Source organism: Photinus pyralis, unplaced genomic scaffold, assembly GCF_008802855.1.
Source record: "Photinus pyralis isolate 1611_PpyrPB1 unplaced genomic scaffold, Ppyr1.3 Ppyr1.4_LG1, whole genome shotgun sequence".
In the NCBI taxonomy this organism is placed as follows: Eukaryota; Metazoa; Arthropoda; class Insecta; order Coleoptera; family Lampyridae; genus Photinus; species Photinus pyralis.
In genome coordinates this window covers 67,895,765-67,910,535 of record NW_022170249.1, presented here as the reverse complement: position 1 = coordinate 67,910,535, position 14,771 = coordinate 67,895,765, and the positions used below count along the sequence as shown (strand labels likewise).

The 14,771-nt window shown below is 36.4% G+C and overlaps 1 protein-coding gene across 2 annotated transcripts; it reads right to left on the bottom strand.

Moving 5' to 3' along the window:
* Window positions 1-1,992: 1,992 nt before the first annotated feature.
* LOC116159615 (allantoinase-like) lies at window positions 1,993-4,268 on the bottom strand. 2 transcript variants are annotated; one of them, XM_031472637.1, is made up of 10 exons: window positions 3,727-4,268; window positions 3,525-3,682; window positions 3,362-3,476; window positions 3,172-3,318; window positions 3,085-3,127; window positions 2,945-3,041; window positions 2,709-2,895; window positions 2,521-2,659; window positions 2,270-2,475; window positions 1,993-2,219 (listed from the first exon to the last, which is right to left on the bottom strand). In XM_031472637.1, exons 1-10 carry the CDS (start codon window positions 3,874-3,876, stop codon window positions 2,076-2,078), a joined length of 1,386 nt encoding a protein of 461 aa, XP_031328497.1. In that variant the 5' UTR covers window positions 3,877-4,268; the 3' UTR covers window positions 1,993-2,075. The 2 variants fall into 2 exon arrangements, with proteins under 2 accessions (XP_031328497.1, XP_031328498.1); XM_031472638.1 differs by having other exon boundaries at window positions 3,525-3,676; window positions 3,727-4,266.
* Between the last annotated feature and the right edge of the window lie 10,503 nt (window positions 4,269-14,771).

Here is a 14,771-nt window from a genome sequence, read left to right as displayed (position 1 = left end):
AGAATTGATCAGTTTTATTATTGTGCCAGTGGAGTGTAAATTATTTTTGTAGCAACCAAAACCGACAGCCCTCGGCATGGGGAAGAAAAGGAAAAATTAATATTTTGGAATGTTAGCTTCTTTAAGTAATTATAAGATGATTTTAATTTCCTGAAATGAACATTAAAGCTGCAATATCGGGTGATTTATTTCATTATCGTCGACCCGAAGTTCCAGGTAACAATGGGCATTGCTGGGCTACCGAATTTGGAAAATTTAATCCGGCAAATTAAGTACGTGTAATTAATAGTAGTTAATTAAACCGGCTTTATGGTTCAGGGGTAGAGCGTTTCACTATAAATCCAGAGGTCGGGTGTTCGAACCTGGGTTGAGGTGAATTTTTCATCTGTGGCAGAGATGGGAATTACCTTAGACCAGTTTCGTGCATTCTGCCGGCTACTCCGAATTAGGTTTTCCTGCAGTTTTCCTAATTCGTAAGGTAAATACCGGAGTAACTTAAGACCTTCTCCTGAGGGACCTCTAAAAAGCATTAAGCGAGTCACTCTGTAGTTGGGCGCAAGCCTGTTGAGGGCCCAGAACAAGAGAGGGATAATAAATAAATAAATGAGTTGCAGTAAATCGCGTCCGAACTAGTCGTGAGTGCTTTCATTAGAACGTTGCTTAATGGAGCTAAATTTTAAAACCAATTACAGATTTTTGTTTATCGCAGGCCGCACAAGTAAATAAAGAAGTGTTCATTTATGAATGTGTTTACATCGAAAACATGGTCAGTTGGAAAAACCGTCGATCCCTCCATGAAATGACCGTACTCGCGTACGTTTTGAAATTTCATTTAGGACACCGTATCGTTAATTTTAAAGGTAAGTGTTTGCTATCTCTGTATTTGATTTTCCGTAACTACCGCTAATTAATTTATGCTTTGTTGCTTGCGGAAGATCGCTACTGTATCCGTGTGCCGTAATTCTGTTTTAGGTGCTTCCCTCGACATTACCGCCCGCCGAATTCTTGGACTAAGCCGTTTCTTTAACTGATTGGCTGTGCCAAACCTCCGAAACCGCCGACCTTGGCCAAAAGCAAGATTTTAATCTTTGGGTGGCGCGCGAGTTCGTCCGTCCGCCTGTTTCGCCGGCATCACATTCAGGTTGCCACCGACTGCCGTTGCTTTCGCCCGCTAGTGTTATTTAACTCCAATTATTTGTAAATTTATTTATTTTTCCTTTAATAAAACTTTCATTTCTATTCCGTCAATTATATTGTATAATTTTCATGACATTTAAAACCCTTTACCAAAGCTCTCTAACCGACCAGAAATTCATACCACAACCGTATTCCAGTATATTCCCGCCAGATACCAGAATTATTTTTTCGTTATTTCCCGATAGCTTTCCGTTTAATTCATTATTAATTTCTCACCAGACGTGTTAATTTTTATATAATTTGGTTCCGTTGCCCATACTTGCATGTATTATTTATAGTGTGAATTGTGGTAGGTTATAGAAACCTGCGGACTTCACGTTACATAATACTGCACTGACATTTCGGGTTTGTGCAAAAGGTCGACAGACCTGATTCAAACAGAATTGTCACCGTTTTCCGTGACGAAAGATTCAGCGGTTGTTTGAATCGCTTGGAAGATTCCTTTTAAGGGATATATGCCAGCTTAATCCGAGCCGGTATTATTTCAAAAAACCCGAAGGGCATTACAACATTGTGTTGTATCTAAAATAAGACAAAGTGAAAGCGCTCTTGATTTCCCATACTTCCGGACTATATAAATACACTTTGACACTGAAATAATCAAACCGGAATTTGCACGAATCGACATATCAACGGATAATGGATGCATGTGATTGCATACCCCTGTGAGGCCGGTGGTTAGCTGACCGTATCCTACCCTTTGCTATCCATTTATGTGTTAACTGTAATTTTATCCTTGTATACTTTTAGTATGTTGAAATCTAAATTATGTATGTACAATATAGGTAAGAGTAATAAAGTTGTTTCACTTCATTTTAAATGTTCACAGTTGTACAGGTTGCATCACTTTCATGGGTTTCAAGAGCATTATATGAATGTTAAATAATTTCATCTTTAATCACATTTTGAATTAATTTTCCATTTGGCTTATTCACAAATTTCTCATTGTCGTAAACCACATGACCTCTTACTACAGTCTTCAATACTTTACCATAGAGATTTTTTCCTAAGTATGGAGTAATCTAAAATCACGAATAATACTTATGTATTTCTAAACAATAAATCAGTCCACCTTATTTTTGTGCTGAATCATTTCTGGTTCTACATGTATAATAGAATGAGGATCCCAAATAACGAAATCGGCATCGTAGTTTGTTGCTATCTGCCCCTTAACGTTATGCAATCCCACTAACTTCGCCGGCATGTAAGTCATATACTTATTTATGTCAAAGATGGAGAGTCCATGTTGTTTTACTTGCGTCCAAAATAAGGAAAGATCTATTAGAACTAATGCAAAACCAAGTTTCACAATATTTTTGTTACCAAATTGCAAAGATGATATTCCTCCCCAAGCTTGCATGAAATTGCCGGATTCCAGACACTTTAAGTCAGATGTGCATGGTGAGTGATCAGAAACCACCATATCCAACAATCCATTCTTGATGGCCTGCCATAGTAAATTCTGAAAACCCAATGTCGATTTGTGCGTTTGAAACAACAAAGCAATTTACAAGATTTGTAAGATCCCTTATGGGTGGTGTACATTTAAACTGGGTCGCCTTCTCGGGAATGTCTTCATTTTTTATGCTTAGGTAGTGGTGACAAGTCTCGACAGTTAATTTAACTCCATCTTTTTTAGCTTCAGCAATAATTGGTAAAGCGTCAGCAGTAGATAGGTGCACAATGTGTACTCTCACGCTAAAAGAATTAAGTCATTGAATTTGGACACCGTGTGGACATCCCCTACTTATAATTTCTCGCCAATTCGATAATAAGCTTAATAGCGTTGATCTCCATTGACGCAGGTCTTGTTCGCAAAAAGGTACTGTACTGACACGAATCATCTGGAAAACAAATTAAAATTTTCGATTGAAATCAATTGCTCACCATTTGAAGCTGCTGAACCGTTACCATCAAGTTCTGCATGAAACTATAACAGAATGATATGAAAATTCCCAGAAATCGACAACTTACAGCCAAAACACTGTCCGTATTTTCCAAAATTTTCATAGCCACCTCAATTTGCTCTTTGTTTACGCATGGAAATTCCTCAACGCCCGACTCGCACATAAAACACTTAAAACCGACAACCCCCGCGTTTATCAAATCCATCAAGTCATCCTGAAATTGTAAATAAGAAAAAGGATTAATTTGCAAGTATTACTTGATTTCCAGGTATGACCCCTCCCCAAAACGCTACGTCGACGTAAACTTTCCCTTGGGCCGCTTTCAGTTTTTGTTTAAAATTGTGCAATGTGGTGGTTGGTGGTATTGAATTTCTGTAATTTTGAGTTTCAAGCAAGTTCATACACAAGTACAAGACCTACAGGGGCATGTCGACAATTGTTGTAACTCCTCCAGCTGCTGCAGCTCTTGTGGCTGTTTCGTAGCCTTCCCAATCCGTTCTTCCAGGCTCATTTACGTGAACGTGGGAGTCCACGATTCCTGGCATTATAACATGTGTGCCTACATCGATTATCTGCAACTGAACTAATATATTCTACTCGAAACCATTTGTGTGATACTTACTTCGACATTTTGACATTTTTTGTAAGGTGCGATTTCATGATGACGTAGGACTTTTGTTATTTTTCCCGCGTTATTCACTAAGATACCGCCATTGAGAAATTTATTGTCAACTATTATATTTTCACTTATAAACAATTTGTTTGGCTCCATTATGTTAATAAATAGTACACTGTTGCGCAGTAAGTCAATAACTGATAACTGCTACTCTCTCAACAAAACTATTTATGAACGGTATTGTGATAAAGTTTATTTTTAAATTGAAAAGTTCAATATTTATCGCTTGCGGTGGGTATCAGTAAAGTGACCATTCGTCCGTCATTAGGACGGATTGTCCGTTTTTTAAACTTATCGTCCGACATTATAGTATGTCCGGCAAAATGTCCTGCATTTAAGGGATCAAAGAAAAAATAATATAGCTTCACAAAACAAAAGGAAAAGAACAACTTTCATTTTTCGCGGAATCTAACGAGCAGGCGGTTCGTACGCGTTTACCTTGACTACTATACTTTAGAGGTGAGAGGGCGGGGTGGGGCGGTGGGGTATCGGTACGGCAAGTACGATGCGTTCATGGTTCATTACTTGTGTGGCTTTCCAAGCGCAATTTTAAAACACGTGCGATTTCATTTTTATGATAAATTAACCAATTGAAGTGAAAATAAAACGAAGATTAGTTTAATTGGTCTTCTCCCTCTGGTTAACAATTAAGTAAGTACTTACGTTACAATAGTAATAGAAGCAATTATCAAATATTTTTCATAAATTTGTAGATTAATATGGGCCCAAAACCAAAAAGAATGTGCAAATTTTCCGACGATATAGGAAAAGAATACCCATTCATTAAAAAATCAAAATTGGATTCCGAAGTATATTGTGAAAAATGTAAGAGTGTGTTTTCTATCGGGTATGGAGGTAAACGTGACATAACAAGGCATTTAGGGTCGGAGAAACACAAAAAAAAGTTCACTCTGCTGAAAAATATTTATAAAATAAACTGTCAATATATACTTATGTTTGTTTAGTTAGGTAAAGTAAAGTTGTAGGTACCTATTTAAGTATATTGTTTTTGAAATGGAAATAAAATTTTATAACGCTTACTTGTCCGTCATTGACTTATTTTAAATATGGTCACTTTAGGTATCAGGAAACATTAAGATTAAAGGAACCGGTTTCGGATCTTCCACGGGTGCTCCTAAAATCGAAGAGGGATTCTAAAAAACGCTTGGTAATAGGTAAGTCTCCTACGGAGTAAATAAAAACATCTAAGATTTCAAATATAATAAAGTATACATGTAATTAGTTCGATCGATGTTGACATAACCATTCTAATGAACATTAAATAAATAACAAAATAAGTACCTGACCTTGGTTACAATAGCCCCCCTATTCATACACCTAATGATCATTCAAATTTGATGTAATTAAAATCAAGTTTAAAATTTTAAATTTTCTCACCTTGATTTGTTAGGACATAAACATAAAACAAAATTGTCAACTTCGACCGTATAATTAATGATCTTTATTAACGCCATTTGGTAAAAACTCTGTACCAGAAATCAAGTACACAAAAAAGAAAATTTGTGTTTCTTCCCTTTTTTTGTAAAATCATGCTTCTCTCCTTTTCCGGCGCTTCACCTCTGCTCTCGCTTCCGCACCTCTTTACATTCCCATAGCATGTGCTCTATATCTTCCTCTTTCTCTCCACAAATGCCTTCTTCTTTTTTCCACTTCCCTTCCCTCCCTCCTCGTTCAGTATCTAAATCTCGCTATTATCTTGATATATTCCCTTTATTTCGGCCACCAGTCCTCTATCAGCTCTGTGTAGCCACTGTTTCCTCGTGAGTTTTCGATTTTCACTCGCTGTTGCTGTGCTTGTTTATCTGGGTTCCTTTTTGTAAGTTCATCTTCCAGCCTTTCCCCTATTTCTCGCCTCCTTTCGACCTCAGCCCATCCGTATCCATTTCTTTAATAATATTTTTTCTTCGTTCTCCCATTTCCTTTTGTATTCAGCCTTGTTGACAAACATTCTTTCACTAATTCACTTTTACTGCTTTTCTAAAATCTTATCGTCCTACGCCCCGACGCTATCCTTATCTTCTCCATTTTTGTTTCCTTCTCTAATATGTAATTTGGTGTTCTTCAGTTTAACCTTAACACCCATTTGTAATACCTTCTTTGTGTTTCCATTCCTTCCACCCCCATTATCTTCCGTTCTATAGATCAGGGTCCCTTGCACTATTACTTCAGAAATGTATTCTTATTTTGAAGTCACGAATTTGCTCTCTCGTATTCTCCACACCTATGTCATCGCCACTTCTCCCTTTATTCTTAGTTCCCTTATTTGAGCATTTTCCCCGTTATTTCGTTGCATCTAGTACCCTATTCCTATATTCTTTCCTCCCTCCACTTCCATTATACCTCCCTTTTCATTCTTCCCCCTTTCCAGATCTCATTATCTTCGATTTTTCGCCATTTAAACCACTCCTTTTCTTTCCCAGTACCTCTCCAATCTTCCCATCACTTCCTTCATCTGTTTTTCCTCTGTTGCCATTGTTACTGTGCCAGGATCCTTCTCCCCACAACGATTCCTCCATTTTGACCCTGTCTTAATATTTACCCCATATCTCTTGATCCTTGATACTTTTGACATATGCCTGGCGTCGCCGCCCCTCCCAGGATTTAGCCAACTGTCGTGGGAATGCGTCCCTGGTAGGCACTATCAGGGGCGTTTCACCACTACTTTGTTGCTGTTCGGCTATCCCTGTCTCGGTCCTGTACATTTCCAGTACACTTTAGACTCCTTACCCTCATTCTTGTCTCTCCATGTAATTGCTTGATTCTGTTCTTTAGCTTTTTGTTTATTGTTCCATCTTCCATCATTTTCCCTTTCCACTACGTCAAACGCTGCCTTCAAATCCATGAAAAACGCTATCACTTTTCCGCCCTTTTTTCCAATCATTTGTCCACCATACATTATAAAACCATGCTCCACGTTGGACCCCAAATAAAAAATGCATGTGCCCCACGTTGGGCGCCAAATAGAAATGATATGTGCAATGCCAAACGGTCACTAAAGAACCACCAAGCGCATGTCCAGCTAGCTCAATTAAACACTACCACTACTACTAACAAAACCTAAGAAATTTAACGTCTGATGTAGTTCCGAGTACATTATGGAAAAATTTAACATGAAAACTTATCTCCTGAGTCGTAATTTGGACGTGTTTATCACAAAACTAACCATTTACAGATGAAACACATTTTATCCGACATAACTTAATCAAATAAGCTTAAAGAAAAATAGGGGCTCAGGGCCAGAAAAACAAACATCAAACAACACGCGATCGATAGAACGAATTAAATTAAAAGAAGTCAAAGTGTTAATTATCCGCAATTTCTGATCGTACCTGCCAGTTGCAATAAATGACAAACACAAATTGATGATACTTCGTAACCTCTTACTTCGTTGACTGCACTGATTTAGATGACACTGACCTTGATGTAATTACAATTATAGTACTGGGCCTTTGATGGTGGAAAAGTTCCCTTTAGTGGGTACTGGAAAAACTTTTTCATAAACGTACAAACACGCCTCCGCTTAACTCGACTTAACTTCAAAATTGATAACGATATTGTCCGGACCTTTTATCTCAGCTTATTATTAATTCTTGGTCCCATCATATCGAACAAGATGTCCTCTAACTTTTGTGTACCCCACTCCCAATACTAACCTCCTTCGTAAAGGTCCATTCTTTACAATGGCTCTCAATTTCAATGCAGTAGGTCATAGTTGTGATATTAACTTCAATTCTCAGGCGTACATTTTACGTTTAGTACAAACACATTGTAATGATTAGTATTATTTAGTAACCTAGGAGCAACGCTATACTAATCTTGCTTTATGACTAGGTTTGTTTATTTAGTCATCATATTATATTTATATGTTAGTAATTAACTTGTAGTCTTAGTTGCTTTACTTCTCACTTCTCATTTATCACGTTTAAAACAAGTAATACTTATTATAGTCATTATTCAGTTTTTGTCAGTGTATTTTTATTATTATTATTAACGTTCACTTTTATTATGACGTAAAGAAAATTCACTCTAGCTTCTACGCAACTTTACAATTAAACAAGACAGACTGTCTTTACAAATACACTCAAATACGGCAATACACCACCACAAACTGTTACGATTCCACCACAAAAAAAGCAACAATTAACATCTTCCTCTGCTATTTAAAACAATGTCTCTTTCCGCCTCCACTTCCTTAACAAATTAATGTTTTCTGTTCTGTGTTTTCTTATCTTAAAACTAATTCGCTTACGTCGCGATAACGACTCTTATCGCAAACGAGCGGAGAAAAACATAAGATAAACTTTACAAATACTAAGTAAATAATTCTAGACGAAAAAACTTAATTTTAAACCGTAGATCATCCTAGAGTCCACAAATCCTATGATCCTACTGATAGAACAGGCATTATGCGCAAATCCCCCCCATTTATACCATGTGCAATAATTACAATAGCATCTCGTATAATGCACAGTGTGCCGATCAGATTCGTGTAACTGTTATAGTCCAAGTCAAACACTCGCACGAAAGCTGTGCTTTTTTTCAACACTGTTTTCGAGTTGATTACGGAGGCGATATTCTAATTTTTTTTCACGTATAGCAAGCACATTTTCCTTTAGTTAACATTTTAACGGTTATATAAGACACTGCAACGCATGTTGTTCAACTAACGAAAGTAAGATCCAGAAATTGACACCTACGCCCAAGATTTAATCTAACAGAATCAGACAATGAAAATAAACGCCCAAACCGGACTTAGCGGTTAAACGAAAAGCAAAACTTCCGTATATTTACATTGCTTTGGAAACCCAGAATCAATATGACATCTACTTTACATGCACTTTGATCTTACTTTGGCATTCAGTAAAACAGTTGCGTTACAATGTGTAATTGTATAGTGCTCATATTAGCGCAGAGATTAATCTGAGTGCTAAAACACGAGACACTGCATTCAGGAAATAGTTTCGTAACAATTCTTGTGAAGCAATTTACATCATTTTTTTTGCAGGGAAATTTAGATTTGAAGTTAAGCAAAATCAGGACGGTAAGTTTAAACCAATGTAAATGTCACCCTCTGTATTTATTTACATTAACACGAAATAAGTAGGTTTTATCATCGTCTGTACTATCTGGTTTGAGAAATATTTATGCGGGGTCATCGAAAAGGTAATATCGTCATTGACTTTGGAGTTGCACTATGCGCTTGGTCAGGCGCCATTGGGACGCGCACAATTGAAATGCAATATATACAGGGTGACGATACCAAATAAAACGCCCACATGGCGTTATTTACACAACAATATTCGTTTGCCTGTGATATTTTAATATCCTTTTAATATTCTGCTATGTAAACAATACCGATGTGGACGTTGAGGTTTGGATCCAGACGCCTAAACTAATAACGTTAGTCAAATTTTCTTTTAAAATTATTTAATTACTTTGGTGGGGTTTTACGTTTAAGCACGGAATTATTATTGCGTGTCTAGTTGTATCCAAGTGGCTTTTTTTCCTTGTAAAAAATTATTTCCTAGAATTGTTAAACGTAGGGCAATTTATCGCTTATTTATTATCAATTTTTCTTTGTTAAATTATTTAAGTGATTACTTTTGTTGAAAGGTTGATGTAATTTATTAGCGATACGAATGCATTTTAACGGGAAAAAAGCTGCGTGTTTTTCGTAGAAAATTGTTATCTGAGATAAGAGAATTCCGCGTCAAATTTTGATACGTGACTTAAGGAGCGTCAAGAAACGGAGTTTTGTTGGGTTGTCTTGTTGCTACGTGTTTGATAACTCTAAAAAATATTGAAGGTTATAACTTCATCAGTTACTTTGAATGTATGTCGTACATATTCTCATTTCTTGGCCAGTACACTTTGCACATAGCGATTTTTTACATTGTGCACATATACACATTGATTCCCGTGAAGTCGAGAATATTGAAAAACACGTGAACTGGCCATCTGCGACATGAGGTTCTAACACTATACTTTCGTGCCATTTGGTCGACCACATCGACGCCGTACTTGGTAGAGTTGCAACATTAAATTTTTTCCGGTAAACGTTTTGCGGTAGCCAAGGTTGTCACACACGAATGCAGAGTACTCAATAGTAGAACGTTCTTGTTTCTTTTACCCTGGTCTACAGTGGGGGTGGCCCCATTATCCTCTTTGAAAATTAGTGAAGAATATAGGTCTCCATTCTAATTGGAAACATCAGATGGAATTTCTCTTCTTGTACGTTTCATGGTGCCTACAGTGCTAATTTCATCAACATTCAACGACGAACATATCTGAAGCTCGTTCAACACAATTACTGGAAGCGCACAAGGAGATGATGCGAGGAGCTCAAACATCTCTACTCTAATAAAACCATCATCTAAAGTATTTCTTATTATACACAAAAACAATTTATGAAGTCTTTACAAAAACTTATTGTTATAACCTCGATAGTTAAGGAGAGGCGTGCGGCACAATTTCGGGAACGGTCAATTTGACCGGTGCGGGCATTCTAGTGTTAAATGTAAATTATTCTTGTACTAGAGCTCTTTTACCTTAGTTCTTTGTTGTGCCGTTAGAGGGCACCCAAGTGTTATAGATTTGTTATTACAATAGTTCTTTGTTTTGCCACCCGAGGATGCAGATGTTTTCTATGGTATTTCTAATTCTATCCCTTGTCAAATTTTACTTGGTCAAGAGTGGTATTTTTCCTTTCAGTGAACATTCTGCCGTCATATTGGTTATATGCAAATTATTTTCTTGTCTATCTGTACAAGGGGGGTATGGCTGTCACCATATATCTTTGGAGTGGAGTGGTTTCTCTGTCTCTTTTTGATGTCTGTGGCTGTGCTCCATTGAAACGCTTTAGGCGGATTTGTATTTGCAACTAATCTAAGATAAATCCACAAAAAAAGTGTTGCAATTCTATTTGGGAGAACGAAAGCACGGAATAATAACACCAACCATTTAAATTTAAAAATTGGAGACACCGAACTTCCGATGTCTCATGCTTCATTGTGATTAGTTTTGTTGATCTGTACCCAAAGTTTACTTCAGGTATCTTCAAAAGTACATCAAACATTCTTAGTGCTGTGTTTGCATGCGTGTAATGCATAGTTAATAGTTGTTTCAAAATGTTATACTGCAATAAAATTGTAAACAATCCCATCTGTCTCAAACTATCGTGCGAAAATGAAAAAAATTACCAAAAATAATGCGAGAATATTCTTTTTCTACTACTACCTTAGAATGACGTCATACTTGCTTCATTTTGAACAACAGAATATCGCCTATTCTCTGCTAGTAAAGTGGAATAATTTCATTCTAGCTCTTGTGATGGAATAAGCACATGTGGCGACATCTAATACAGGACATCCTAAAGCACAATTCTTAAACTGTCAAAATTTTAATTACGCTTGCGCCAGATTTTGAATTTTAAGGGCCGGTAGCACGAAAATGAATAGCAGTGGCCAGTGAGGATTTAATGGAACTTTCAAATACTCCCCCGGAAATCACCGCGGAAGCAGAACACGCAAACAATTTACTTCCTGACAAACCAAAAGTGTAGGAACAAACATACAGCAAATTTTTGGAGTGGAGGATCAAGAAAAAAACCAACTCATTTTCAGAGAACGTAGTGCTAATTTACTTTAGCGAACTATCACAGGAAATTAAAGCATTCACATTGTGGAAAACGTATTCCATGGTGCGGTCTACGATACTTTTGAACAATTTATGTAGATATAAGCAGCTATGCATGCTAAGTTGCAGGCCTTAAAGGGGGCTAGGGATAGAGGATAGGCAACACACAATGGTCACTGAAATTTGCAATAAAAGTCGAAACTTTTGAGTAATTTTGAAAGCCCAAATATTAATTCTAACTAGAGGTCTTATCGGAAATTGATAGAGATATAGAAAGTCATTAAATGTAGCGATTTATTTTTTTGATAAAATTATTTAAGTCGTGTATAAATGATAATCTTGAATTTACTAAGAACGCGAATACTGGCCTTAGTAAAAAAAATATTTAAAAAGTAAATCCGCACAATTTATTTAGTAACTAAGTGGATTAAAAAAATATATTACGAACTGCTTCATATTATGAAATAAAACGTAATTTTTACTCAAAAGTTTATATAAAATATAGCGACGGAAGAAATGCAATACCTTCCATACAATGACGATAGGCAACTCAGGTAGCACTTTTACCTGGAAAATATTAACACCTAATGACCATTATACTTATATACAATGGTTTATGACCCTTATTAGACCAGTAACAAAAGAATCTCAATGCCTTCCATTTATTCGTCTATTAGTACCAACGATAATTGACCGATAATTAAAAAAATATTGTACGTCAATAAATGTAATATTCAGGAGTAACAACGTTTTAATTTTTTAGACCCGTTTCATACATTTTTTTCATACATTTGATGTAGGTGTATTGTTACCTACTTATCAAAAAGCAATTTAATAATATCGATTACATAAAAATTATGTACAATTTGGACGATGTACCTATTATAGATAAACATAACGAATTGTTTGTTGTCGGCACCTTCTTGAATCTAGCAGCTCTGTTAAAAAACTGTTCATACAAAAATTGATAATCTTGTGTCTTACATACTTTAGGTGACAAATCTCAACGAAAATTTCAACCAGCAATTTTGTCCACCAATGAAATGCGGATTTCGTGTCACATTTCCATGGCAACCAAGGAATTTATCGTCAATTTTTTGATGTAAAAAGGTAATAATGTTTTGACCTAAAACGTCACTTTTTCGTTGAGGGTCACTATGGTGTGAAATTTTCTTACCGAATACCACAGTGCTTGAATAGAATTTTTTTCTTGCTCACGAATATTTTGCGAAAGTTCAAATATTTGTGAGCTCGAAAAGTTTCCGGAAATAGCAAGCATTACAAGTGATAACTTTTTATTTCAGCATGTCGTTAGTAAAAAATTGTCAAAGTCCTCGTGTGAGATCTTGTCGAAGCTACCACATTCCCTTCGTCGGTACTCGCATCCGACGTCCCGTGCATCTCCAATTTGCGTTTGAAGTTTTACTCCACCATCAGTAAGATCTTAGTGGGGGCCACCACATTCCCTTTCTCGGTACCCACTTCCGACGTCTCGCTCACCCGCAATTCGAGTTTAAAGTTTTTACTCACCATCAGTTTTCAGATTGTTTTCAAAATGGTGCCGTTGGAAAGATCTTGTAAACGGACACAATAACTGCGTGGCGAAAATTTGTTTTTTTCCTGGGTTAACCTCATTTTACAAGGCGCACGTCTGCGAGGGGTAGTTGACTTAGGAATTGGGTACCGACAAAGGGAATGTGTTAGCTTGCGATAAGATCTTTTTGATGGTGGCTAATACAATACTGATCTGCCACACAAAAATGCGCTGATCTCTCTTCGATCCCACACGAGGACTTTGATAATTTTTTAATCTACCTATGCTTTTGATAATTCCACTGTAGGTTTGACGGCTAGCCAAACAAACTATTTTCGTAAACCATCAGGCGAATGGCGTGTTGGAATTGGAAAATTTCCGAAAATCTATTAAAACATTTTTTGTAATGAAAAATGAGTCATTTATTTTGTTGTAAATTAGATCAGAATTCAGATATATAATTTGATAAATGGGGGGAAGGTTGAAAACGCAGGAAATACCGGGCTACATTGCGGAAGCCATGCGAAATATCGAAAACTGTTCATCTAATTGAAGAAAAATACCATTCTTACATCCGCGCACCTGTGAAAATCGTTATCATAATATAAGAAATCTATGGGGCCGTAGTTTGATCGGTTGTGATAATTGTTTAAATAAATTTGTGCTATGAACCACAAAAATTGAAGACCAGTTTTTCTTGTTTCGGAAATTGTTCCCTTCATTACCCAAGTCCAAATCTCAAAAGTCATTATTGTAAATCCCTATATAGGAAGTAAGTAGGAATGATATCTTAGAAAGTAATACATTAGTAATATTTTTATATAGGTATGTAGAGCTTTCAGCTTTGATTTCCTATTCTATATTCAAAGGTTTCCAGTATTAGTAAAACTATAAAACATCAGGAGAAAGTTAAAATTCCATAAATCAGTTACTTTTGTTGAATAGCCGATAATGAGGGTCTGGAATCTGGTTTTATTGTAGGAAGATGAGGTCATTTGCAGGTAGCTTACTTATGCCTGGTGAAACTTGTCGAATTGCACGATTGGTTGCCTATATAATTATTTGCGTAGGCGCAGCTTAAATTTTGAATGGCCTGTCCCTAGCCGCCTTAAAACCCCTAACAACCACTCGAAATCGAAAATCGCCCATTCCCTACATTTCACGCATTTCTAGGAAAAAAAACTGGAGTGCAGGTGTTTGAAATGGTAAACACATGTGGTGAAGGTGGTATGGGAAACTGTATTCCATTAGAACAATTTAATATTTTAAATGTTCCTTCAAGTAATTCCGTGAGCGTTATTAACAATGATGTAATGTGTAATGAAGAAGTTAGTGACACTAAAAATTGTGATCATGATTATGAGATCTTACAAGGCCAGGCTATAATGAAACTTACTGAATATTCACAAGAAGTTGTAACTTATATCAGTGGCTTTGTCAGCTATAAATTAAGTACTTATAATTGTTTAAAATGTGAAACTTGTATTAATAATTTAATAGGCGAAAAAAAATTTTAATTATGGACTAACTACCTTTAAAGACAAAGGTGGATTAACGTATCCAAGTACAGACACTATAAAGCTTTGTATGTACACTGAAAAGGTGATCAAATCACTGTGTGGTGCAAAAATTAACAAATTGTTAGTATTAAGTAAGAGGCCGCTTGACATGGAGCAATACAACGCGCAAGAACTTGCAGAAAGAAATTGCAAGGTCAAATCCTTGCATGCAGCATTGCATGGTATTTGACATGGTGCAATTCTATTTCAATTGCCACATGTCTGCCAACAGAAGAATCATA

Excerpts from the sequence above, each read along its gene's own strand:
- LOC116159615 (XM_031472637.1), bottom strand. The coding sequence starts at position 3,876 with ATGGAGCCAAACAAATTGTTTATAAGTGAAAATATAATAGTTGACAAT. Across the intron at positions 3,319-3,361 it reads GGGTCATACCTGGAAATCAA|GATGACTTGATGGATTTGAT; the intron begins GTAATACTTGCA and ends TTACAATTTCAG. Across the intron at positions 2,220-2,269 it reads TGATTCAGCACAAAAATAAG|ATTACTCCATACTTAGGAAA; the intron begins GTGGACTGATTT and ends TCGTGATTTTAG.